Genomic DNA, 24,695 nt, shown 5'->3' with positions numbered 1-24,695 from the left:
GAAGGAGAAAAAAAAACAGAAGCCCGGTATAAAAGCGAACTCGTCCGCTGCTGCCCCTCTCCTGATGAGAGAGTTGCGATCTGGAATGCAGGGTGCCGCCGGCGGCGGGCAAGGTATCTAGGGCGTTGTCGAGATGGGTTGAGCGAAGACGATCGCAAGGAAGACCAGGACCAGGACCACCAACCAACGGACAGGCAGGCGGGCGACATCAATACTCACTCACTCACTCGCTCAGTCCCTCTCAGCTACCTACTCGGCCAGAATGCTGTCGGCATCCAACCCACAAGGCTACGGTTTGCCGTCATGATGTGGCTGGCTGGCTGGCTGGCTGGCTGGCTGGCTGTGCTAGATCATCTGGATAAGGGCTAACCTTCGATCAAAGACACTCGCACACAAGCCTACCGCGTCCTGCGCATGCCCCACCACCTCAAACAGCATTCGAATCTGGGGGGGTTTGCCTCGAAGTCACTCTTCTCCGCGTCGGACACGAAATCCCCCCCTCTTCTCTGAAAGCCAAAGTATCTCCGTGGCCACCCCCGAACCTGGAAAGCAGAAAACAACCTGCCGACCCCCCGGGGAAACAAACACTTCTGTCTGGGAGGGAGGATCTACCTACCTGGCACTGATCCGCAGTGCGAATCCCGCAGCACTACTTATGCTATGCTATGCTATGCGCAGATATATATCCATCAAACAACCCCGGGCTCCTGGGGACAAAGCAAGGCCATGCCAAGCCTAAGCGCCACTGTGGAGTGGGGGGGTGGGATGGGATGGGATGGGATGGGAATCATGGAAAACTGACAGAAGCTTCAACACACACGGTGTGGTAGTGGTGGTGGTGGTGGACCACAGGCATCCGTACTTGACACAAAAGGCGGCGGCGCGAAACCGTATCCATCGAGCCCATCGAGCCCATCCGGCCATCGCTCTCCGGGAACGGGCTTCGGATGCCCGACGCGGTGGTGGTGGTGGTGATGGTGGCGCCGGCCAGGCTACTCTGGGAATATATGTTCGAGTGAATCGATGGGGATCGGAGAGATGCGATGTCCCTCCCCCCCCCCTCCCTCTCTCATCGTCATCGCCGGCAGAGGGGAGGGGGATTCGGACATCATGCCTTACATCATCAGCAGCATCATCACTCCCCAGTTTCCACTTTTGGCGGAGGAAGGAGGAGGAGCTGGTGGTGGTGGTGGTCGTTGCGATGGTTGGTAGTGGAGGTGGTGGTCACTGGTCACTGGTTGCGATGGTGGTGGTGGTCGCGATGGTGGCTGCTGCCGTTTCTGCTGCTGCGGTAGACGGGAAAGTTCTGTTTTGGGTGTCACGCGCTCATTCCTAGCGTGTGAGCATTCATAAATAATTCCTCGTTCGGTGCTGTGCGGTACGGTGGATGCGGTTGTGCGCTTCAGACCAGAAATCCAGATCAGATCAGACAAGGCACAGACCACTTCACTTCCACTTCCACTTCGATTGCGATTTGATTCGCCGCCGCCGCCCTAAAAATGTCCCTAAAATGATTGATCACGCAAATGGATCGTGGATGGCAGCGGACGACGGACGTCGTCACGCCGTCAGCAGAGCAGAGCAGAGCAAAGCAAAGCAACAGACCGCCGTTTGCTGTTGCTCCTGCGCTGCTGCTCCTGCGCTGCTGCTGCTGATGCCCCTTGTTATCGCTATCGGTGACAGGGGGGAGAGGGAGGGAGGGAGGGAGGGAGGGAGGGGGGTGGGGGGTGGACCGTGGGAGGGGAGGGGAGGGGGAGGGGGGGGAGGGGGGTAAAAAAACTCCACCGGCGCCGCTGGCTGCTGCTGTGCCCTTGTAAGCTGGCTACATGGTAGAGTACCGCATCCTGGAGCTCTGGAGCTGAGAGTGCGCCGTGCGCCGTGCGGGCCCACGAGAAACCTCAACTCAACTCATCTCACCTCACCTCATATCGTCCCATGGCTATTTTCTCTTTTTTTCTTCTTCTATTTTTTTTCTCTCTCTTTGGCACGACCGTCCCGTCCCGTGCGGCCCTCATCCATCGACTCCTCTCATCACGCACTTTCTCTTCAGCTTTCTCTTGCAGCGCTGCAATGTCCCGTGCACGCTTCATAGGTACCGGTATGAACGGTACTGGCGCTGTGAGTACCGTAGGTATCTGTATTCTGTATGTATCTCCAAACTGCCTCTGCCTCTGCCTACTCTACATACTGCGCATCACAATGTGAGCACATCCAAGCCACGGCGCTCAACGAATCTCAACAAATCTCGACGAATCTCGACGGATCTGGACGAATCTCGAGACCTCGACATGCTGCAGCCTTTTCTTTTTCTCTTTCTTTTTCTTTTTCTTTTTCTTTTTCTTTTTCTCTTTCTTTTTCTTTTTGAAATCTGCCTGCATCGATCTTGACTGTCTCAACTGCGACTTTCAACTCCAGCTCCAACATTTAAGCGGCCAGTTCTGGTTAGAGTGGTATCGTTAAGGGAAAACAAAACAACAGAAAACAAAACAAAAGAAAGTTTACCTACGCTGCGTGATTGGCCTGACTGGCACAACTTGTTCTGGTACTCTACAACTCAAGTGAATTTCGAAGGCTGCTGCTGCATGCACTGTTAGAACTTGGTCACCACCATTGCCATCACGTGCAGAGGAAGGGAGTGATTTTCGGTGCTGCCGGGGTTTTTTTGGACTGATGGGGGTTATGGGGGTTATGGGGGTTATGGGGGTTTTCGGGGGGTTATGGTGACTGAGATCATGGGAGACATTTACCGTACTCGGCATACTCGCTGCTGCTACTACGATGAGCATCACCGGGTCTCGAGTTCTTCAGTTCTTCGGGCCCGTGGGAATAGCAAGGAATGCAGTGCAGTACAGTACTCGGCGCCGTTCTCCCGGCACGAGCCACGAGGTTGGATTGTCAATCGGACCTCTGTCGGTCCGGTCCGGTGTCGAGTAATGACAAAGACGGACGGGACGGACGGGACGGACTATTTCTCGGTCCGTTGGCGAGCATCCAATGCCATCGGTTGAAACTTGCAAGAGCAGCGATTTATTTAGATATAGGCTTCACCTGTCTGCGACGGATTGCATCCTGCAGGTCTGCAGGTCTGCCATCGAAAATTGTATGCACATCCATTCATTCGTTAGAAGAATCCAATGCACAGGACGGGCGGCGGTGCTGTAGTGCTGTGGCTGCTTGGAACCACCATATCTATGGCTCTTTTACTTACCGTGACTCCGTAAGAATTAAATACAGTCTTCACTCGTTATATATTGGGCCTGTTCGGTTGTCAACTGCATTTTGAATCTACCACACAAGATTGAGATGCAGTTTGCAACCCCGAGTTTCCGGACAGGGTGACCGTTCGGCACACCACCGCAAGCCAAGTTAACGACTCGAGAAACTGCATATTATCGACTGAGCCACAACTATACAAATAAACTCTACAGACAACCACCAGTATATACCAGCGTAGCCCCGAAGTCGGAAAAAAGTGTGGCGTGCCGTTGAATATTTGGGTTGCCGAACGGGTTACGGGTCATCAGGGGACTCGGGAGTTGAGAGTTTGCAGCTGCAGCTGCAGCTCTGGTAACCTTCAACTCGTCAAAACCGCGGATTTTGAAAATGCAGTTGATAATTGAACAGGCCTTATAGTAGAGCCGTAACTCGAATGCCCTAAACAACCACAGGTATTAGGAATATAGTTCTATCCAATCGGTATATTCCTACTGCCATCCAATGCGAGTCAAAGCTGCCAAACGCTTCCAGAAAGAAAAAGAAAAGAAAAAACAGACTTTTTCTCTTTGTACGAGATGTGACGTGTGATGTGTGATGTGTGATGAAAGACGTTCAACGCGCTGCCAAGAGGCTGAATAATGAATTCCCTTTCGCGGCCATCCCTCGACATCGACATCGACATCGACATCCCACGTGTGCACTCACGAGTCACGGGTAGACAAGAAGTATCGTACTCTATATACATAGAGGAAGGTCCGAAAAAGCTCAACTGCGTCGACCCTGCGCCATGTTTGTCAGACGGTAGACCTTGTTCCCAGGCGCTGGTTGGTTGGTGCTTGTTGGTGCTGGTAACTACATCCACATCCACATCCGCTGCTTCCTCCTTCTTGGACGTGCAATCGATGTGGTGGCGGTTGGCTGGGTTTATTATTTCCCGGCAATTCTTCTCTCTCTGAGTCTCTGCCCCCCCCCCCTTCCCCCCCACTTAACCGTTTTCGCGCAGACATGACGACAGAGCCACACTTTCCTTGTATGTATGATATGTAGGGTTTCCTCAAGCGAGGGCTTCATCTTCGCCATGTGCCAGAAAACATAAGCACGGGACCGTAACGGCAGGGGTATGTATCTAATGGTGGTGGTGGTGGTGGCGGCAAGAGGCAAAAGGCAACAGGCAGGCAAATAAAATCATCAGGTTTCGTTGAAGACTCAAGAGTGCTGCTCTATTGCAGTTGCAGTTGAAGTTGCAGGGGATGGGTGCCACATTATGGATGGATATGGATGGATATGTGGGATATGTGCGAGCCGCGATCTCCGCTGCTGCTGCTGCTGCTGCTTCTTGGAGCTGCAGTTGCCGCACTCCTCCCACTACCACCATGAATGCTGCTGGATTATACCGTACCGTAGTTATACCGTATGCAAGGGTTCTTGGTGTGAGAGCCTGAGAGGAGCTCGATGCATACATAGGATTTGCCTACTGGGCATCGTTTGGCGTTCAGCCAATAGAATGGCAGAGTGAGCTTCCATCAATACCTGGTATAGAAACTAATCGCAGGATAACTATCACCGCACACTTCAGTGAAGGTCGTCTTGAGTCGCCTTCCCTGGCTAGATAGTATTCTTCCTTCAACGTTTTGCCCACCGGTACTCTCTTATAGTAGGTATGCGATTGGGTTTTAGCTGTTGGGTGAATGGACGGTAAATGGTACGATATAGTACCGTGTCGTGTCGTATATTTCCCACCAGCGAGGTATAAACAATACCGAACTGCATCTTCCGCACCAAACGCGCTTGGCCATCGCATATTCCACTTCTACTCCAGTCGTCAAGCCACCCGAGCGGCCGAGCCCCGAACCACTTATCCACGCACACAAAGAGAGTATATATCCACCAACCCTAGCAATATGTCCGCCCCGTTAAGCGCCGCCATCGCGATAGGCACACTCTGAGTCCGCCGAGTCGCACGCAGGTATCGGGACCACCGCCACCCTCTGCTGCCCTCCGCCATCCCAGCTGCTCCGTGCAAGGAGGGCCGGAGGCTCGGAGGCTCGGAGGCTCGGCCGAGTTCCGACAACATGCAATTCGCATGCAGTGTCGAGTCGACTGGACTGCACCCAGACCTGTGCATGCCACGGTCCCGCGGCGGCAGCGGCGGCGGCGGTAGGTAGGTGGAGTGCGATTGACGATCATGGGGCACATGCCACAGATGGTACTTGGCTTGGTGGTGGAACTAGAGTACTGGCGGGTTGGGTACCGTAGCTGACGGCGTTCAAGCACCAACCCCCCCCCCCCCCCCCCCCACCCTCTCCCCCCCTTCGCCCCCTCCACACGCGCGCGACACACACACGCGCGCGGCAGATGTGCTCGCTCCACAGTGCCCTTGTGCAGAAATCGACCGTCGACGCTCTGTACAGTAGTAGGTACCTGTGTAGCCATAGACACCGCGTGCCCGGCACCTGCGAGGGCCTGGGCGGCGGGAAGGCGAGGAGGCGGGCTGCGGGGGCTACGGTACCTGTACGTACGACCTGTATCCTGTGCTGACGAAGCCTGAAGCTTGAAGGGCAATAGGTAAGAATTCAAGGTACGTTGCTGTGTATCGGCTGGGACCCGGGAGGAAGTGAAACGGCTGGTATGATACGAGGTACGTACCGGAGTGACACTTCCATGTCGAAACTCTGCACTACTCGGTACGGTACCTACCTCCTGGGTAGTATACCTAGTATAGATCGGCGGCAACGCCATCCGAGCCCTATGAAAAGTGCCCTGCTAGGTACATATATGTAGATACCAGTGCCGGTACTGCTCATTACCTATGGCTTCTTCTGGGAGTGTCGTAGCGATTTCGCTACTGTACATGTTTTGGGAGCATCGAAGACTACTGGTTAGTACACCACCGCTTATCTGATCTCATCTAGATAATCTTGCCATGACCGTCGCAGAGAAAGTTGAAACCCACTCCGCCCACCAGGGCAGCGCCCATCCCTCGTTTCGGGATAGACATAGGATCCTATTCGCTGGATCTGTTCCTTGCATCCTTGCCGCCTATGTGCCTGGCAATGACAGCTATTGCGGTTGCGGGAACTGTAATGGGTAACTGCTGCCGTTCCCGGGTCCGCTACACAAGTTGCCGGTAGAGTAGGTACCATAGTGCTGGAGGGGTAACCAACGGCGATTACATCTCTGGGCCAACCAGAGTGCCGTAGTTGACGTCCAACGAATCCGAGTGAGGATCAATGACGCATCCCAGGATGAAACATGAAGTCCGAGATGTCCGGCCATGCGTTCACGCTTGAAACAGGAGGGTTACACGGACACTGCACTCTCCGGCATCGCCAAGCTCCTCCTCAGCGGTTGCGGCTGATCCGATCGAGCCCTCGCTCGGCACCACCTTCTCTTCGCCGTTCAGTCTTCACAACGCCTCCCGTAGGGCGTACGCGTGACATCCGGCGTAGATATACCTGGTACCAACTGGCAACCAACCGTCTCATCCAGCCCTTGCTTCGTTTCCCTCCCCCTCACGCAACATCCCCCGCCCTCAAGGCTCATATCATACCGATGTCATATGGCACGCGCAACGGGTTTCGTGCGAGCCTAGACCTGGCGAGCACTCGTGTACCTACTCTATATACGTATCTCAGCCGGCTGAGTCCCTGGGTATAATCCTGTCACCGGGGAGGGGGGGGGGATGATGACGAACCACAGCACCGCGGCCTGCGGTCAACGGCCTCCGGTACAGCCTTCTCCGTCGCCAGCTGCCCCTCGCCTCGCCTCGCCTCCGCGACGACCGTGTGGCGGGTACGGTACGGTGCGGTGCGGTATACACACACACACACACACGAATCTTCATACGCACACACACATGCAAAGGTCCTACGGTAGTTGGGGATGTGTCCGGGAAATTGACACCCGCTCAGTCGGTCTCACCGTATATGCGCCTCAAGCCTGTGTGCAAATCGGTGAAACTCCGCTCCAGCCCATCTCCAAGACTAAGTCCAAGCCCACGGTGCACACTGGTCACTGCACTGGCCACGGCACTGGTCACAGCCCGAGCCTGAAGATTGAGATCCCGAATATCTGGTAAGTGGCAAAAAACAAAAACATTGCATAGTTAAGAAGTAGGTACTCGGCTGATCTCCCCCTTCTCACCCCCTCTTAAGGCTCCTGATATATTGCGCGGAACTTGGAGGGATAGGATGTGATTTGGATGAATGGATGGGTTGACGAGTGGAATTGACGGATGGGATTGACGAACGGGATTGGATTGGATTGATTGGAATTGATTGGGATGAATGCTGTGAGACAGCGGCTTGCGGCTTTGCGGGAGAATCAGAAAGAGCCGAAGGACGATGGCCCGCTGGACCACATACGGTAAATGGAGCCATCTAATTTCGAAGTTCAACGTTCAACGGATGGTAGTGGTGGTGCTGAGGTGGCGGTGGTTGCGAATGGGAGCTCGAGGTGCCGTGATATTAGATGAACCGATTAGTTGCCCCGCCATCTGATTGGCCCGCGCCACCAGTTGGACAATCAATAAACCCACGGTTGAACCGTTCAACCGTTTACTACTATGTACTCGGAGGCTAGTTAGCACGATGGTGGTGGTGGTGGTGGTGGTGGTGGTGGTAGCGGCGGCGGCGGGCACTCGGCCTGGACGCTAACTAATGGGGATCAATAGGATGAAAGCGATATGTAAAAAAACGAAAATGCAGTGTGAGCACCCGGCAGATTCTTCATCTTCTTGAGGACGAGCGAATTCAGCAAGTAGAGACTTCTCGGGCTGGGCTGGGCCGGGCTGGGCGAATGCAGCTGCTGTAGTGCTGGATCCTTCGCTAATCGGAATGCGTGGTGTACCCTTACCTTAACTTGGGGCCTTGGGCGCACAGCACAGTGGGAGCTTTTTGTCGTTGTTGTTGTTTTTTGTTTGGCCGAAGTCTGGGTTCGCGCAAGCTCCGGAAGCGGAATACGTACCATGTACCCATCACGATTCACCCAGACCTCAGGAACACAATTGGCTGCTGATGATCATTTCCCGATGCTGCTCCAGAGCACGGACATTTCCTCCAGGCACAGGCAATTGAGTCGAGCAAAGGGGGCTGTACATATCTGATTCCCTCCGTAATCCCCGATTCCTCAAGGGCCCTGTCCACTGCAGTGTGTGCACAGCAATATGCAACGGGAACAAGCAATGCAATGTTTCCTCACTCGTTCGTTCGCCGCCGCCGGAGCTTTAATTGTGACGTGTATCATGTGTAAAGATTTTTTTCCTTTTCCTTTTCCTTCTCCCTCTGCAGGTGTGTGTGTAAAATGTGTGTGTGTGTGTGGGTGGGTGTTGTGGTATTAAAAAAAAATACCGCTGACATGTACCTTTCTCCAATTCCCGCGGCCGGCGGCGGCGGGGACGGCGGGAAAGGGTCGTGCACAGTGCACACCTCCCCCCTAGCTGACAATCTGCACGGTACCATCATCGTTTCGATTCGGACCGTCGCGGCTGCTATGGACCATACTAGTAGGAATCGAAGCTTCGACCTCTTTCCCTGCCCGTTGCTGTCAACACACACACACACAAACACACACGTGGGACATATTGCTTCTGGCAATCTACTAGCAGATAGTTGGGGATTCGCGGCTACTCTACTCTTGAGTGATTGGGATTGAGATTGACGGCGGGTGTTATGTTAGAGTGTGCAACGTGTTTTGCAGGTAACTAACTGCGGTATACGGTATACGGTATACGGTGGATCACTCGGCCATTGACTTCTCTTGTGTGTGTGTGTGTGTGTGTGGGAGCGGAGAGGGTGGAGCAAGTGTTCCCGTACTCGAGCACATCCATTGGCTGGCCGGCCGGTTGTACCTAACTGGCTGGAGCCTGGGCAAGACAGCCGAATAACAGCAGTTACAACAGCTCGCGGAGGAGATAACAGGATCAATGGATTACCTAAAAAGTGACCCGCATATATACTCGTACCAGGCTTACATACGGATACAGGCGATATGTAGGTAAGTGGGTATCGATAGGATCACTCGCACTTCAAATAAGGGTCCACCAGTCAGCCAGCTTCCCAGCTCCCGGCTCCCAGTTGGATTGGATTGCAGTGAGGCCGTGCGTGCGTACATACATGGCCAGTAGTAACCACCACAACCACCACCATCACCATCGCCGCCGTCGCCGCCGCAGCAGCCATATCACCGAGCCCCTCCCCCCTCCCCCTCCCTCCTCCTCTTCCCCCTGTCCTCGTGTGCTCGTTGGCCGGTTTGCTTGCTTGCTTGCTTCTGGATGATCGCCCATGCCCATGCCATGCAGGCGCAGGCGCAGAAGCAAAGCAGAGCAAAAGCATACATTGGCTTCGAGTTTCCGAATTATCACCTGGCCCACTCTTGACCGTAGTTAACCCCGTACCCTACATACAGCGCACTTCTACTCGCACGTCATACATCCATACATCCATACATCCATACATCCTACGGTACTGCTCGAGGATTCTACAGTATCCCGAGTTGGTTGGTTGGTTGGTTGGACCCTGAACCGGTGGTAGCCAGGCACTCGGAATTACATGATAGTTATACCGGTAGTAGCCAGGAGGAGCATTCCGCCGCACTGTGGTTGCGAAGGAAAGAAAAGAAAAGAAAAGAAAAGAAGAAAAAAAGAAGGACGAAAACAAAACATACACATACAACCGGCACTGGCCGGCCACACGGTAGGTATCACGGTATCACATTAGTTAGGTAGTGCAACCGGCTGGACCGGGCTCCGTGGTACCGGTAGCTGTATGTAGTAGTAGTAGGTGTGTACGCAGCCAACGAGTCCCCATACCGTATCTACATACGGCAGTTGAAAGCTGGAGTAACCAAATCGCAACCAACGGCACGCTTGACTTTCTGCAAAACCGGGTTTTGTCTGTATGTAGAGTACATACCTCCCCTACGTCCCCTACGGCGGGGACTGGACTGGGCTGGACGTATGGTACGAGCGGACGTGTGGACGGATGGGCTTGTAGGTAGGTGTGTAAGTAGAGTAAGTAAGTGACGGCAGATCTGCACATGGATACGTGTGGAGTGGAGTGGTACTGTGCGTGTGCGATCGGTCACTCGCTGGAGGAGGGACGGTGCGCGCGGGCTCCAACTCCCTTGCTTGCTTGCCAGAGGGAATCACCTAGGGGAGTGTGTTGGTTGTGTGGGTTGTGGTCCCCCCCGTCTGTGAGTTGCCGATGGATGTACGAATACAGGTGCGAGGTGATGGATCGGTTGTAGTGTCCGCTGGCCGCTGGTTCTGATTCTGGTTCTGTGGTTGGCTCTCGGGTGTTTCCCCAGTCCAGTCAGAGGGAGTTTATCGTGTCGCGGAGGGGAAAGACTAGGCTAGAAGTACTTCAGGGGGTTGGTGATTCGTTACACTATGGATCGCAGCATTCCGCCTGGAGCTCTGGATTGGATCGAAACGGTCTGCGCTGACCAGGGCAAGGCTTTTCATTTTCTTTTGAAATCTGATTGGTACTGGATATATACTCCACCTACACGGGACGATGAAATCACAAGAACGGCGAGTGGACCAAGATCTGGCCTGGGAGTTAAGTAGTTAACTGCAACATACAACACGGTGCTACGGTACCTACCGGTATCCGCCTATCCGTCCGACGTCCGTCTCGAGATCTTCACTGGCTGGCGGCCGAGGGAGAGAGATGACGATTGACCATTTTCGGCTGGACGAAAGTAGTTTCCAAGATTGAAGGACGGTACGTAGATCTGGGCTACGATTCTTGCATAGCACGTACTCCCTAGGTAACTTACGATGTTTCCCCCCCTCGTACATACCTTGGTACCGGATGCATCCTTGGATATACTGGTAGGTACTGTAATGCTACCTATCCTTGTTAAATTCATGGCTCTCGCATCGGTACATACATTACCTTACCGGCCCCCGGTGCGTGCGTGCGTTTCATCGCACTGTCCACTGGCGGACTGGCGGTCTGGCTGATGGTCATTAGTTACATTTTGCATAGGTACCTACTCCAGCTTATCAATTCCACCTCAATAGCAGTCCGTGCGGCGGTAATGTACTCGTTCAAAATCCGTACTGCCACAGTGTCAGGATGGAGTGTCACCGCCTCGGACTCCAAGATAGTGGGATCCTCCGAGCTGAATCTAGTGGGATAACTAGGATAGTATTGCGTCTTAGGTGGTGGGAATCCGGTAGACTAGATGAGAAGGGTTAGGTACGATGTTTTACAGGTGAACGTATGTATGATACGGAATCTCTTGGTTCTGTCTTGCGGTACTCTCACCAAATATCAGGTGGTTAGGTGGAGAGAAAGAGAAAATCAATTTATTGTCGCATGCGGCCTTTACTAGACTATGGCGGCCACCAACTTCCCGTGGTGAGGTGGTTTTTTCCGGGAGTGGACCAAGTGGAAGTTGAGCGAGTGATATCGTGTGATGAACCGATTCCATGGTGGGTAAGTATCTACCTCAGTATCCTCTCGGTCCTCTGCATCGTCATCACCTCCGCTCTAGCTACTCCACCTAGCGGTAAGACCTCCCCGACTTTGCGAACCCGAGCATCGGGGGGCGCCTCGCATCCACCCGGACGCATCCGGCAGCGGGCCGCAGAGTCTCGGCGCACTCACGTGCGAGACGTCGTCCGTTCTCCGAGATCAACGCCATGATGGAAAAGTGCTTCGCGGGAAGACGTGTCAGCGGTGCAACAGCACTGGTTCCAAGTGCACCAGACCAGGCTGAGAATCTCAATATGGCGGCTAGTTTACCGTCAGGGTGCCTTGCAAGCCCCGACGTGGCATGCGGCGTTCGGCAAGTGAGGGATGGATGGATCATGGATGTCTACGGTGATCACGGGGTTTTCGAGGGACGGCGGTGAGTTTCGTGTTGGTGGGAAGTATGGTATGCGCGCTGTGGTTCATTGCATTAAGTAGATGGTGCCTGGATGGTTGTGCTGGTCTCGGTGGATGGGGTAGGCTGAGGGGGGTAATGTAGTGCTTGGCCGCCCTCTAGATCTTCAATACTGAACTCGCACACCTTTTGTTTCTTGCTTGGGCAGTGATGACTGACAATTGATCCCATCCGTAGATACAACATGCACATGTAGCAGGCGCACGTTACCAAGCGCCGTAATAAGGCCTACGGGTGGATCGATCAATTATGCCGAGCGGGTGACAAACGATGATCAAACTATTGGTTCAGGCGGGGGTTGTTTCGATCACTACACACGGCCAGCAAGCAAGCAATGATGTATTCTAGCCACCATGCAGAGTGGATACAAACAGCACTGTATCCCCAGCCTGGAGGACATACCGCTCCTCGTCCTCGAGCTCCCAGTCGGCATCATTGATGAGCACCAGGATCCCCGGCCGCCTTCCGCTATCTCAGTACTTTCCCTTCCTCCCGTAGCTTGATTGGTTGGGACATACACTGTTCCATCGACAATAAATAGCTCCTTCCGCGAGTCCGCCATCAGCGTGGATAGGTGGTCTACGAGGTACGCGATCGTTGTTGCGGACGCCGTGGATGGGTCGACAGCTGGCAGCTGCAGCTTGTGCGTGCGCTTGTTGGCGAAGAGGAGTTCCAATCCGCCGCTGTGTAGCCATGGTTAGCAGACCGGCCGGCAACCCCACGGGCAGCATCGGGACGGTGATACCTGAACTCCACGGTGATGGGCAAGGTGTCGGCGGTCATGGTGGTGGGGGTTTTTTGATGTTCCGTTTCGCTTCGCTGGGATCTCCAAGTTGGGGTTAGGTTTTCGCGCCAAGACGGTGAGCGAATGATTGGGCTCTGCCGATTAGTTAGTTCGTTAGACGTGAACGACGCGAAGGACACACACACACCACCCACACCAGTCTGCACCCACAACTCGAGAGAAAAGTTTACCAAAGGAGACCCTGGGGAATCAATCGCAATTGCACACCGGACACGAAGCAACGTCGTCACGAGAATACCCGAACCACCCGAACCGCCCCAGCCAAACCGACGGAAATGGGGGACTACTACCGCGGCGGAAATAACAGAGACGGAAACAGAAGGGCGCCCAAGAGACGGCATCGGTCTGGTATGTGATGTGTTGCTTTTGTGTTGCTTTTGTATTGCGTGGCCCCCTTGTGCGAAGCAAGTCAAGTGCTGAATTCGTTGTGGATGTCCAGAGGAAGCCGATGGAGACCATCCCCGTGGCGGCGGCGGACGCGGCGGCCGGTACGAACGCGAAGATCCACTGCAACGGTTGAAGCGCGAGACTATACAGATTGCCGAATCGCCGCTGGTCAAAATTGAGGATGCGATCAAGAACATTGCTACCGGGTTCACCGCCGGGTTCGCGGATGAGGATTTCCGCGAGGGATATGTGCAGTGTCTACATGATCTGTAGGTTATTGTCCCCCCTACGACTACTGCTACAGCCATCGCCGGGGAATGGTGGAAGGAAGGATGGATTGGGGGCTGACTGAGGGTGTGTACAGTGTTGTCGAGCAGCCGTTCAAGATCCCGTTCGTAGCCACGATCGTCAGAGTCGCGAACTCCGAGAGCGAAGAGGCCGGTAAGGCGGTCATCGACAATATGGCGGAGGCGCTGCAGAGGGAGCTACAGATCGGCGACTTCCAGAGGGTTAAGCTTAGGCTGCGGTTCTTTGCGTGTCTGGGAGACATGTGTGGTAAACCAGGTGTCGGCCCGATACTGGACGCGCTCACCGAGAAGCTCCCCTCGTATGAGGGTGAAGGGAATGAGGTTTGTTTGGGACGAGCTTGGGGGCTGAACGGAAGGTGGCTGACAGGCTCCTAGGGATTGCTGCTGGAGATTCTTTACATCATCTTGATCACCATCCCGTATGCGATTGTTTCAACGTCGGACTTTGACGAGTCGATCGCGACCGCCTTGCTCGAGAAGCTCGATAGGTTTACGCTCATCAAAGCACCCATGCAGAGTCTCTTCGACCCTTTCGCTGGCAACACAGCACCATACAATGACCCTCGATTCGAAGGTCAGCACGTAAGACGCCCTCCCTTGCTTCCGCAGTGTAGGTACTGACGTCGGTTGTAGATGGCACGGGCTCTGACGTTGAATCTGAACCTCTTCTTGACCGGTGTAAGGGACAACGACTTCACCACCATACAGTGTCTGCCAACGCCATGGAACGATATCGCAGCTTCGGGGACAGCCCACGATCTCCCTGAACTTGTGATTCCCGACGAATACCCGGTGGACAAGTCCCTGCTATTCCCAGACATGTACCTCTCGGTCTTTGCCGACCAGCCCATTGAGACCGTCCCACCTCCAGGCGACCTGGCCAGCAGCTTGTTCCGCGACGCCATCGTCGACACCATCAACATCCTCGACTGCAACCGGATGTCCGTTTCTCGATTCTTGATCGAGGTAGACTGTTTCTTCAACCCCAAATCGTTCATCAAACGGGCGACTCCCTACGACCGCGTTACCGAGGTCGCAAATGGCGACCAACTCTCCTCCTGGAAGCCGGAAGACGTTGCCGTCGATGCCATCTTCAGCCAGCTCTTCAGACTGCCTACCCCAGTTCACAAGCTGGTGTACTACCACTCAATCCTGACCGAGCTGTGTAAGCTCGCTCCTGCCGCAATTGCGCCTAGCTTGGGAAGAGCCATCAGGTTCATGTACCGAAATCTAGAGATCATCGATATCGAGTTGATCAACCGGTTTACCGACTGGTTCTCGCACCATCTGAGTAACTTTGGTTACACGTGGAAGTGGACCGAATGGAGCGAGCATCTCAACTTCGCCGATGTGCACCCGAAGAAGGCTTTCATCTTGGGATCGTTAGAGAAGGAGATTCGTTTGAGTTTTGCCACGAGAATCAAGGGAACTTTGCCGGATGCCTTCAAGGAGCTCATTCCGGAGGAGAGGGAGAAGGAGCAGCCTGTCTTCAAGTTCGACTTGACTGGTATGTGTATGCTCGCGCCTTATCCGAGGCGCCACTGCTGACTAGTTGTATAGAAAACCCTTTCAAGACCGAAGGAAAGGCCCTCCTCATCGCCGTCAGCGAACGCAAAGAAGAGGAAGAAATCGAGCCGATGATCCAAATCATCGCTGACCTCGCTGCCGAAAAGGGTCTTGCTGATGCCTCCGACCCCCGTGCACTGGCCCGCGATGCATATATTACCTGTATCTGCCATATCGGTGCTAAATCCCTCTCACACGTTCTCTCCTGCATAGAGCGCTGCAAAGAGAAGCTGTTAGCGATAGGCCTCGAGCACCCCGATGCGCGCCGACAAATCGTAGGTTCAGTACTAAGCTACTGGAAAGACCAGCCCGGTATCGGTGCCAACGTAGTCGACAAGCTCCTCAACTACTCTGTGGTCGCGCCCATCTCCGTAGTCGAGTGGGTCCTGTACGACGCCGGCCCCGAGGCGCTCGCAAAGACCTACGCGTGGGAAATGGTCGCCACAACTATCAACAAGGTTAACAACCGTGTCCGCCAGATCGTGGCCGCGAAGCCTAGTGTGCTTGGCGCCGAAGGCGTGACAAAGGAACAGATTGACCAGTTTGAGGAGACGCTGACGAATGCGGAGGCCGAGCAGGCGCTAATCCTCTCCGAGGTCGAGAAGCGCCTCGGCGAGCTGGCTCTGCTGAAGGACGAGGACGAGAGTGCCAACGGAGAGAACCGTGTCTGGGTTCAGTGGTGGGCTAAGGGCTGGCTACGCGCGTTCAGGAGGATGTTTGAGGTCGGCGAGGATGGCACGTTGCAGATCAATAAGAGCGCGAATGGGAATGGGTATGGGAATGTGGAGGTCAAGATGGCCGATGTCGACGAGACTGAGGTTGAGGCTAAGGTTGAGGCTAAGGATGAGGCTGAGGCTGAGGTTGATATGAAGATGGAGGTCAAGATGGAGGGTTGACATGGATAGGTCTCGCGTGAGGGTACTGTAGGATAGATATCTGATTGTTGGATTTGTTGAAATGGTGGTGATTGTACTAGTGTTTATGGTTGTTTTTAGGCAGTATCGGCTCTTTGCCGTTGTGGATGTGCATCGAGTGGGACTGAACTGTGCTATGGATGCTGCTTGTCCTTCACCTACTTTTACAAAAAAAAAGTTGATCATTCCATCTAGCCAGTCTTATTGATACGGAGGAATTGTGTTCAAAAAAAAGAAGAAAAAAGACCGTCTCATCATCATTCGTCAACATAACCATTCACATCACGGCAAATTACCCACTCATAGTCCCCCTCCGCCTCCTGACGCCATCCGGCGCAAGCTCGAGCATGTCCGTCTCTTCGCCGGCCCTCTGCTGCTCCCTCGTCGTCTTTTTCCTCGGCCACAAACTTGGCAGAACAATCTGCTGAAACCTCGGCTCGACACATCTCTCATCGATCCACTGATGCAGCTTGCTCTCGACGAGCTGCGCAATCTTGGGCACATCCTGCAGTCTCGATCTACTCCCGAGCAAGCTGCGCACGCTGATATCGAGTCTATAATCATCGAGAAAGCTGAACGCCAGCGTGGTCGAATTCCCGCTGCCCTCGGGGCTAGGAATAAACGCGATCTGCAGCGTCCCTGAGAAGCGCAGGATGGACACTGCGAGGGCGACGGGTAGCACCGCGACCTTCGGCCGCGGCCAGTTCAGTATCAGCTTCGTCTCGATCCCCAGCGTGAGCACGTCGTTCAAGTCGACGTCCATGCGGGCCTGCAGCTGACCCGGGTCATCCTCCGAGGGCGAGATCCGGCAGTTGCTGAAGATCGGGAACTCGTCGCCCAGCGCAACCTCCGACACCGTCACCTCGCCCAAGAAGTCGGGTTTCTTCCCGCTGTTGAGAACGCTGCGCAGAGAGTTGAGCAAAGCATCGTCTGCTACCGCGTCCGCGCGGAATTGCGCGAGCGTTTGTGCGATCAAGACGTTGAACCAGTCGAGGGACTCGGGCTGGTGCGAGGACACGTTGTAGTATGTTTTGTTGAGGATCGTGCCGATGGTCGCCGGTGGGGGAGCGCGAAGCAAGGACGATCGCTTCTTGGTGATGCGCCGGTTGGGCGGCGGAGGCGTCGACGGTGTCGGACCGAAGATGAAGAAGCGGATGAAGACTATCGTCAACAATAGAACGCTGAGCTGGCCGAGGAGGAGACCGTGAGCGAAGGACCAGCTGCTGGGGGTCAGTAAGGCCGAGGATATAGATGGGATGAGAGGAGCACTTGGAGGAGGTCCGCCCGGAGGTTAGAGCAACATATTCGGCGAGTGAGATGTGGATTTCTGTTTGCCGGTTAATCGGCATGCTCGCCCCGAGAGCACAAGGATGGGGATGACGAGGAACTACAAACCCTGGGGCATGTGGTCTGGGGTTATGATAAGGGAGGATTGTTCCTGTGATTGTGGTATCGGCGTTGTCTGTAGTTGAGCTGGCGGTCGTGAATCCTCGCGATTGAAAAGTGGCGGCGGTGGCTGCGGCGATAGTTGTAGAGGAGGAGGCAAGGGACCAAGTGCTGCTGGCGGACAGAGTTCGACCATTTTTTGTTTCTTTTTTGGTCGGGTGGATTGAACCACTGGATTTGTGACGTATGCGGAGAGATTGAAACCGAGGACTGTGCGGGAGAGCCGCAGGAGGCTCAAGTCACATGTTCTCGGGTTGCTGGTTAAGATTTCTTCTTTCCGAAAGACACAGCTTGTTCATCGATCGTGCCCCACGCAGCTCTACTCCACCACACCAAAATCCCCACACGAACCGACATCGCCATGCAGCTTTCCGAAGAGACCAAGGTTCGTTACTTGGAAATCACAATTCTCCTCCTCAAAGCGACGCCGAACGAATGCTAATGTGCCTGTAGGAGAGAATCTCCCGCATCATTGACCTCTCGCGCGTCGCTATCCACTACGGCTACCTGCCCCTCATCATCTACCTTGGCTACACTCGGAGCGAGCCCAAGCCTGCGTTGATTCGGTACATATGTCCCCGTCCTTCTTGTCTGGCGGGCGCAGCTAATAGACGGCCGTTTTGCAGTCTCATCTCGCCTTTGGCTTAGACGCCAGTGATGTGCTGAAAATTGGGGATGGAGGGGAACGGGGCTAGAGTAATGCTTCTTGTACGACTATCATGGAATTGAATGTGTGGTTTCCGAAGGCGGGCCTGGCCCGGACGGCGAGATGGATGGCCATAGCAGTGTAGAATATATACGAATGTCATCCAAACCAACCCCATTGTGTAACTCGTTTCCGACCCCCGAGCTCGCGGTGATTTTGCCTGCTCGAAAATCTGCTCTACCGCGCTTACGGGGGCCGGGAATGCACATTGCATGGCCCATCCCACCCATGGGTGGGCAGTGGCCGTGGTACCGATTCGGTTAAGCCAACTACCGATGGCGATGACATCGCTCCTCTGCCTGCCCGCCCGCCCGCGCACACTCCCGCATTCGCAGCATCCCGTCGTCGTGGCCATGGCCGCCCCACCCGCCCGTTCAACCGCTTCACGAGTCGCCGCCGAGCCCGCATCACCGTCGGGACCCTCGCATGCCGAGTGTCGAGGCTCTCCTCCAGCTTAACCAACAATCGCGCCCCGCCTTCTTTCCTTCCTTCCTTCCTTCCACTACCCCTCCATAATCCGCAACACCATTAAACCACCAACCAACGACACCAACCGACATATCAACGCTCAACATGGCTTCCATCGGGAGCCAGAACGACACACTCCCTCCGCCGCCGCCGCCCGGAGATATTGAAGGACCTCCTACTCCTCGCAAAGGCCTCGGCTTCCCGGCGGTGGTGACCGACACGATCGCCGGTCTCTGCGCTGGAGCCTGCGGAACGGTGATAGGACACCCATTGGACACGGTTAAGACGCGCCTCCAAGGTTCGCTCAACCCAGTTCAATCCGACGTCTGCGGCGCATCGCTAACTTTGCGCAGCCGACAGCTCGAACCAGTCTCGCAGATTTGGAGCCTCCTACAGGATTTTGAAGCACTTGTATCTCCACGAGGGTAAGGGCTTCTTTGGCGGTCTGTATCGCGGATTGCCGGTGAACATGGTCGGTAACGCCTCTGGTTGGGCGCTGTACTTCGTGTTGTGGGTCCCCCCCGTTCCCCGTTCCTCCTCTGAATTCTTTATGCTGATGGGTGTTGGGTGTAGTTATGGCGATATAAAAACTCGGTTCTACGGTAACAAGTTGGATTCGGCCGATTACTTCGTCGCCTCTAGCGCCGCGGGTGTGGTGACCACTATCCTCACCAATCCTTTATGGATCATCAAAACCCGGATGCTAGCCAACGCCGCCTCGCCTTCTGACAAGTACCCCTCGATGTTGATCGGCCTGAAAAACATCTTGGCCGAGAGTGGTGTCCGCGGTCTCTTCAAGGGGCTCACGCCCGCGCTCTTCGCCGTCGGCCACGGGTCCGTACAGTTCACGATTTACGAGCGACTCAAGGAATGGCGGCTTGCGCAGAAGGGCTCCGAGTTGGGCACTACGGACTTCATCATGTGTAGTGGCACAGGCAAGTCCGCAGCGTACATCTTCTCGTGCCCCCTCAAGGTGATCCAGACCCGGACGCAGAATGTGGACAAAGGCTACAACGGTCCCCGAGACGTCGCGATAAAGATCTGGAAGGGCGAGGGACTCCGTGGGTTCTACAAGGGGTGAGTGAGAGTCCATGTTTGTCTTGAGGTTGCGGAAGCTGACTACTTTGCTTTACTTGCAGCCTTGGAGCCAATGTCGCGCGCACACTACCAGCAACGTGCATTACATTCTTGGTCTATGAGAAAGTCAAGCGCTCGCTCGGGTAGGCGAATACGCGATCACCGGTAGAGATTCATCTGGCGTACCGTAGATTCGGCACATTTTTCTCGATATACCTATACCTCCTATACCTTTGTACGGTGTTTGGAAATTGGCACGGCGGCGGCGTTTTTCTGGGATTTCTGTTCGAGAGTTGTGAAGGTATCTTGGTTCTTCTTTTCTGTGGCTTTGATAGGTGTCGGCGGTGCTGGGGCTACATGTCATACAAGTACGGGAGGCTTCGGCTTACATCTATATAGCTGGCTTTTTTTCAGTGGCTTTTTCTTCTTTTTTCTTCTTGTTCTTTTTGGTGTTTGGGAGGTTTTTTTGGGATAGGATTGGCGATTTATTCGTGTATATGGCGGGGTGGGGGGGAGAGTGGAATCACTCATCAGCAACAGGTGATTATCTATGGCCTCCTCTGAGAATCTAGACTGTTGTTCTACCGTTGTTCCAGGACATTCGGGGAGGCGGGGTGAAGAGGGGTATAAACACTTTCACCCATCTACCGTCCACGTAGTTTCCACACCACACGGGGAAGTCTGATCCGCGCAGTGCTCCCAGTCCCCGGTTCGGACCGCCGAACACACCGTGCGTTCCGTCGGGACCGTTGGGACCGTTGAGACTACGCTGTGGCCTGGGCATATCCCCCAAGACGTCTACACGTCCCTGGACGCTCGCCCGCCCACCCGCACCGCGGGGTATTGAACCGTGTGGAACAGAGTTGAGCGGTGGAATTTACCCTGTAAATCCAAGCTTGCTCCTGCTCCTGCTGCTGCTCCATACATAGGCTTTCGCCACGGGTTACAGGTAGGGCGCAGTGACGCATTGACGCAGCGAAGGTTTAAATACTCTACAGGAGGTGGGACTCGGGGGTTGCCGCAGCCCCGTGGCCCGTGGGGGAGCAACTGCGGATGTGTACTTCGACCATGATGACGGCGCGGGGTACCTGGGTAGGTAGGTGGGCGTGGTTTCCTGAGGGATTGTCGGTGCCGATGCTGGCTGCATGTATGCCGTAGTATACGGACTGACGGACTGGCGGGTTTGGTGAATTGGTGGTGAGTGTCCAGGTGGGTAGGAAGGTATGCACTGGGAACGCTGCGTTTGGCGAATGCTCAATCAGCCAGCCAGCCAGCCAGCCAGCAGCTGTGCGGACCTGGCTGGTACTGGCACTGGTAGTTGAAGCGGAGGACGGGGACGGGGACCAGAACGGTGGCGGGGGAGGTAGATTTATATAAGGTTTATGATACTACCTATGGAACTACGGATCCATGGAGCTATGGAATTATGGAACAATTTACCGGCATGCTGAACACGCTGGCCAAGCAGTTCTCTGGTGGACTAGGTACTCGATAGTTTCACTCGGGGAGTCTTGACACTGGCATAGGTACCGTACCGTATCTTGGAACTCGAAGGAAGTGCGAGGGTGTATGATACAAGGTAGTTGGTCTCGAATCTCGAAAGTGAGGCAGAAGGATCGACTGGCTCGTGGAGACAGAGTCAACCCATTCGATTCGTGGACGACGACCAGGAGGAAGTTGATCAGCAGAACTATCATGGCAAGAACCAGCTTGGCTACCAGGACCGAAACCGGCTAGATTATCAGGGCCGAAACCAACTGAATAATCAGGATCAGAACCAGCTTGACTTTCAGGGCCGGGACCAGCAGGGCTCAGCGTCAGATCTTGGAAGGTTATGTGTTAAGGTGTTAAGGTGTTACGTGGGGTACTGTAAACTTCTAAAGGTTATAACTATAAACGTGGTAAGATTAGTGTGGTATATTGAGCCTAGCAAAGATCAAGTGCCATATGTACATAACCACCAAGATGCCCAGTCCTCAGCCCTGCCGTGGGTTCTCATGAGCCGTGAGTCGTACATGACGAACCAGCCCGTCGCCAGATCAGATCAAGCAAGCTACCTCCAGCCACATCCTGCCGCCGCCACTTCCCGCCGCCGCCGCCGCCGCCGCACCCCGTCTTGGCATTGTAGTTATTCCTTCTTGTTTCCTTTCATTCCAATACGGTACGGTACGGTCCAATGCTGTATGCAGGTGAGCGAGTCATCCGGGAGTTCTGCGGCGCTGCGCTGCGTGTGTGCGGTTGCACCGGCCGCTGACTATCAACTGGAGTCTGGAGTACTGTAACTAGCGGTGGCTGGTGGGGGTGGGGGGTGTGTATTGTGGCCTCCCGTTCCAACTTCCAACTTCCGCAGCGGGTGTATATACAAAGTACATACATGGTAGAGAGGTTTGGCTGTCAGCAGTTATATAGCAGACGGCGCGGAAGTTGCCCGGGCTGGTCAGTGGCCACCAACGGGGCGTGTACTCGAGTACGGTACTCGGGTACGGTACTCGGGTGTGAGGGTAAGTGGTGCCTCACCTTGCGCCTATAATTCGTAATGGCAGTGAGGCCCGACGTATCGGCTGTTCCAGGTACAGTTTACTGAGTCTACCTAGGCCCAGTTCGGTTGTCAACTGCATTACGAATCTACCACGCAAAACTGAGAGAGAAGCAGTTTGAAACCCCCAGTTTCAACTTTCCAGGCGATGATGGGTGAGCGTTCGGTAGAGCACACCAGCCCAAGTTAACAATGGAGAAACTGCATACTGTTGATTGAGCCAGAATACAAACGAACTCTGCGGACAACCAGCAGTAGTTAAATACCAGCATATATAGCCTCGTACATAGTCAGAAAAAAGTATGGCGTGCTGATGGATTATGAATATCTGGGTTGCCGAACGGGTCATCGGGGGAGATGAGAGTTTGCAGCTGCAGCTTTGGCAGGTACATACTCCAGTTAACCTTCAATCCGTCATAAACTCAAGGCTTGAAAATGCAGCTGGCACCAGAATAGGCTCTGAGTCTATGTGCTCTGCGGAGGGGAACGTTCTGGTGCTTTATATCCCACACTATTACTAGGTGCTGACATGCTTTTCTTTGGCTTGCTGGAGGGTGGACTGTGCGGTCGGTGCGGTCGGTCGGTGTTACCGTCATAACCGGAACTGTGAACACGAACGAAAAGCTGTGGCCTGTCGTGCGAGTCCCGGACTGGATACACGTTGATCCGAGTCTCAGCAGCAGCAGCAGCAGCTTGTGCTGCCGGCGGGAGGGGGGGAGGAACCCTCTGGCTGGGAGTCGTCCATTGCTGGGAGTCGTCCATTGCTGGGAGTCGTCCATTGCTGGGAGTCGTCCATTGCTGGGAGTCGTCCATTGCTGGGAGTCGTCCATTGCTGGGAGTCGTCCATTGCTGGGAGTCGTCTATTGCTGGGGGTCGTCCCCGACTGCTCGGCCGTCTGGTTGTTAGTACTCTGGGACGGATGCGAACCCAGGAGGAGGACGAGGAAGAGGAGGAGAAGGAATTGCCGGCTGGCATCGATGGCGGACGATGACCTGCCAGCTACTGTTTAGCGTACTGTGTGTAGCGTTGCTGCAGCCAGAGGTGGCCCACCGCTGCTCCCCTAACCCTGATGCCGAAGTCTGTGGGCAATGGGAATCCCTGCATGCGCGGCGGGTATACACATTCTCCATGGATGGGTGGTGGATGGATGGTGGATGGCTGGATGGATGGATGAGTGGATGGATGGGCTCGTTGCTGCTGCTGACTTCTGCGTCTTGCGTACAGTGCAGCGGTGCTCGATGTGGCCTCTACTTGTACATATACGGACTGATATGTTTGCTTGTTCGTTCTTCGTTGTTCTTCGGTCGTCTCCCTCTTCTTCTGTACAGACCGGTACTAGTGATTCGATCCGATCCAGGGTAGGTGGGAGGTAGGTCCGTTCTGCAACTCTTCCTCTCGTGTCCGCGCCGAGAGGGCAGTTCTCTAGAGTCTCCAGAGTGTCTAGAGTCCTCTTCCTAGTCCCGGCACCGGTCCCGCATGGTCCCAAAAGTAAGTACGGTAGTCCACTCTATACACCATCACCATAGTTGCCGCCGCCGCCTCACGAAACCTGTCGCTTGCCTGCCTGCCTACTGCCTGCGTGCTTCCACGCATCATCTTCACCCCCCCGTCCCCATCCTCCGCTACCACTGCCTCTGCCACTAGGTATCCATCCCCCCCCCCCCCCCCCCCCCTTCCTTCCTAACCTTCGCCGATTCCCGTTACCAAAAGCCAAACCTAGTCTTAGACACCTTCTCCCCAAATAACAATAGTTAACCCACCAACACCTCATCACCTCCCCCCCCTCCTCCTCCTCTTCCACCTCTTCCACCCCCTCCCCCCTCCTCCTTCTCTTCACATCATCACCACAAGGTGACCAAACCTTCCAACCGCAGGAACCTCCCGCGGTAAAACGTCAACGACTACCTCCCCACGCTCCCGAGACATCCATCCACCACGACGCCAACGGAACGAACGAACGCCACCAACGTCCGCGTACGAACAAACGCATTTGACTCCCGTATCCCGAACATCGGATCGAATACGCACACGCCCTCACTCGCTCGCTAACTGCGCGCCGCTCCTCTCGTTGTCGGTGCCGGAAAAAACAAACAACTTCTTCTTCGGCTGTTCCTCATCTGTGTTGCTGTCGCTTCTTGAAGGTACCTACCGCACCCACACTTGGCTCTTTTTGTTTTCTACCCTGTCAATCCCATCATCCGCCGCCGCAACGCAGCATCGATAGTAGCAACACCCGCAACACGCTGCGCAGCAGCCTTAACCCCCATCCACCACCACCACCACCACCACCACCACCACCATCATCCCGTCCCCACCCCCCAATCCACCCAACTCATACCCAACCAACCATCACCAACTTCTCACCTCCGCC

The 24,695-nt window shown here is 54.8% G+C and overlaps 8 protein-coding genes across 8 annotated transcripts; 5 read left to right on the top strand and 3 right to left on the bottom strand.

Moving 5' to 3' along the window:
- The first annotated feature begins 701 nt into the window (after positions 1-701).
- Positions 702-1,700, top strand: BZA05DRAFT_392961 (uncharacterized protein). The gene has a single exon (XM_051483174.1). It carries the CDS (start codon positions 776-778, stop codon positions 1,334-1,336), a length of 561 nt encoding a protein of 186 aa, XP_051341364.1. The 5' UTR covers positions 702-775; the 3' UTR covers positions 1,337-1,700.
- Positions 1,701-1,779: 79 nt separating this feature from the next.
- Positions 1,780-2,342, top strand: BZA05DRAFT_392960 (uncharacterized protein). The gene has a single exon (XM_051483173.1). The coding sequence runs from the start codon at positions 1,936-1,938 to the stop codon at positions 2,203-2,205; it is 270 nt and encodes an 89-aa protein (XP_051341363.1). The 5' UTR covers positions 1,780-1,935; the 3' UTR covers positions 2,206-2,342.
- A 9,996-nt stretch (positions 2,343-12,338) lies between these two features.
- BZA05DRAFT_392952 (ubiquitin-related modifier 1) lies at positions 12,339-12,932 on the bottom strand. The gene is made up of 3 exons (XM_051483172.1): positions 12,857-12,932; positions 12,630-12,794; positions 12,339-12,573 (listed from the first exon to the last, which is right to left on the bottom strand). Exons 1-3 carry the CDS (start codon positions 12,892-12,894, stop codon positions 12,456-12,458), a joined length of 321 nt encoding a protein of 106 aa, XP_051341362.1. The 5' UTR covers positions 12,895-12,932; the 3' UTR covers positions 12,339-12,455.
- Positions 12,933-16,216, top strand: BZA05DRAFT_392947 (MIF4G like-domain-containing protein). Its single transcript, XM_051483171.1, has 7 exons — positions 12,933-12,990; positions 13,044-13,264; positions 13,356-13,572; positions 13,668-13,932; positions 13,987-14,193; positions 14,245-15,118; positions 15,172-16,216. Exons 1-7 carry the CDS (start codon positions 12,980-12,982, stop codon positions 16,071-16,073), a joined length of 2,697 nt encoding a protein of 898 aa, XP_051341361.1. The 5' UTR covers positions 12,933-12,979; the 3' UTR covers positions 16,074-16,216.
- On the bottom strand, positions 16,212-17,771 carry BZA05DRAFT_392944 (uncharacterized protein). The gene is made up of 2 exons (XM_051483170.1): positions 17,361-17,771; positions 16,212-17,311 (listed from the first exon to the last, which is right to left on the bottom strand). Exons 1-2 carry the CDS (start codon positions 17,438-17,440, stop codon positions 16,384-16,386), a joined length of 1,008 nt encoding a protein of 335 aa, XP_051341360.1. The 5' UTR covers positions 17,441-17,771; the 3' UTR covers positions 16,212-16,383.
- A 65-nt stretch (positions 17,772-17,836) lies between these two features.
- Positions 17,837-18,359, top strand: BZA05DRAFT_392941 (TOM complex component Tom7). Its single transcript, XM_051483169.1, has 3 exons — positions 17,837-17,922; positions 17,991-18,103; positions 18,164-18,359. The coding sequence occupies exons 1-3, from the start codon at positions 17,899-17,901 to the stop codon at positions 18,183-18,185; spliced, it is 159 nt and encodes a 52-aa protein (XP_051341359.1). The 5' UTR covers positions 17,837-17,898; the 3' UTR covers positions 18,186-18,359.
- Positions 18,360-18,485: 126 nt separating this feature from the next.
- On the top strand, positions 18,486-20,413 carry BZA05DRAFT_435101 (mitochondrial carrier domain-containing protein). The gene is made up of 4 exons (XM_051486355.1): positions 18,486-19,009; positions 19,065-19,221; positions 19,285-19,788; positions 19,851-20,413. Exons 1-4 carry the CDS (start codon positions 18,817-18,819, stop codon positions 19,933-19,935), a joined length of 939 nt encoding a protein of 312 aa, XP_051341358.1. The 5' UTR covers positions 18,486-18,816; the 3' UTR covers positions 19,936-20,413.
- Positions 20,414-22,692: 2,279 nt separating this feature from the next.
- Positions 22,693-23,350, bottom strand: BZA05DRAFT_253440 (uncharacterized protein). The gene has a single exon (XM_051480048.1). The coding sequence runs from the start codon at positions 23,297-23,299 to the stop codon at positions 22,790-22,792; it is 510 nt and encodes a 169-aa protein (XP_051341357.1). The 5' UTR covers positions 23,300-23,350; the 3' UTR covers positions 22,693-22,789.
- Positions 23,351-24,695: the final 1,345 nt, after the last annotated feature.

Source organism: Tricharina praecox, assembly GCF_024521635.1.
Source record: "Tricharina praecox strain CBS 144465 chromosome Unknown BZA05scaffold_7, whole genome shotgun sequence".
NCBI lineage: Eukaryota > Fungi > Ascomycota > Pezizomycetes > Pezizales > Pyronemataceae > Tricharina > Tricharina praecox.
This window is presented reverse-complemented; position numbering and strand designations above follow the sequence as displayed.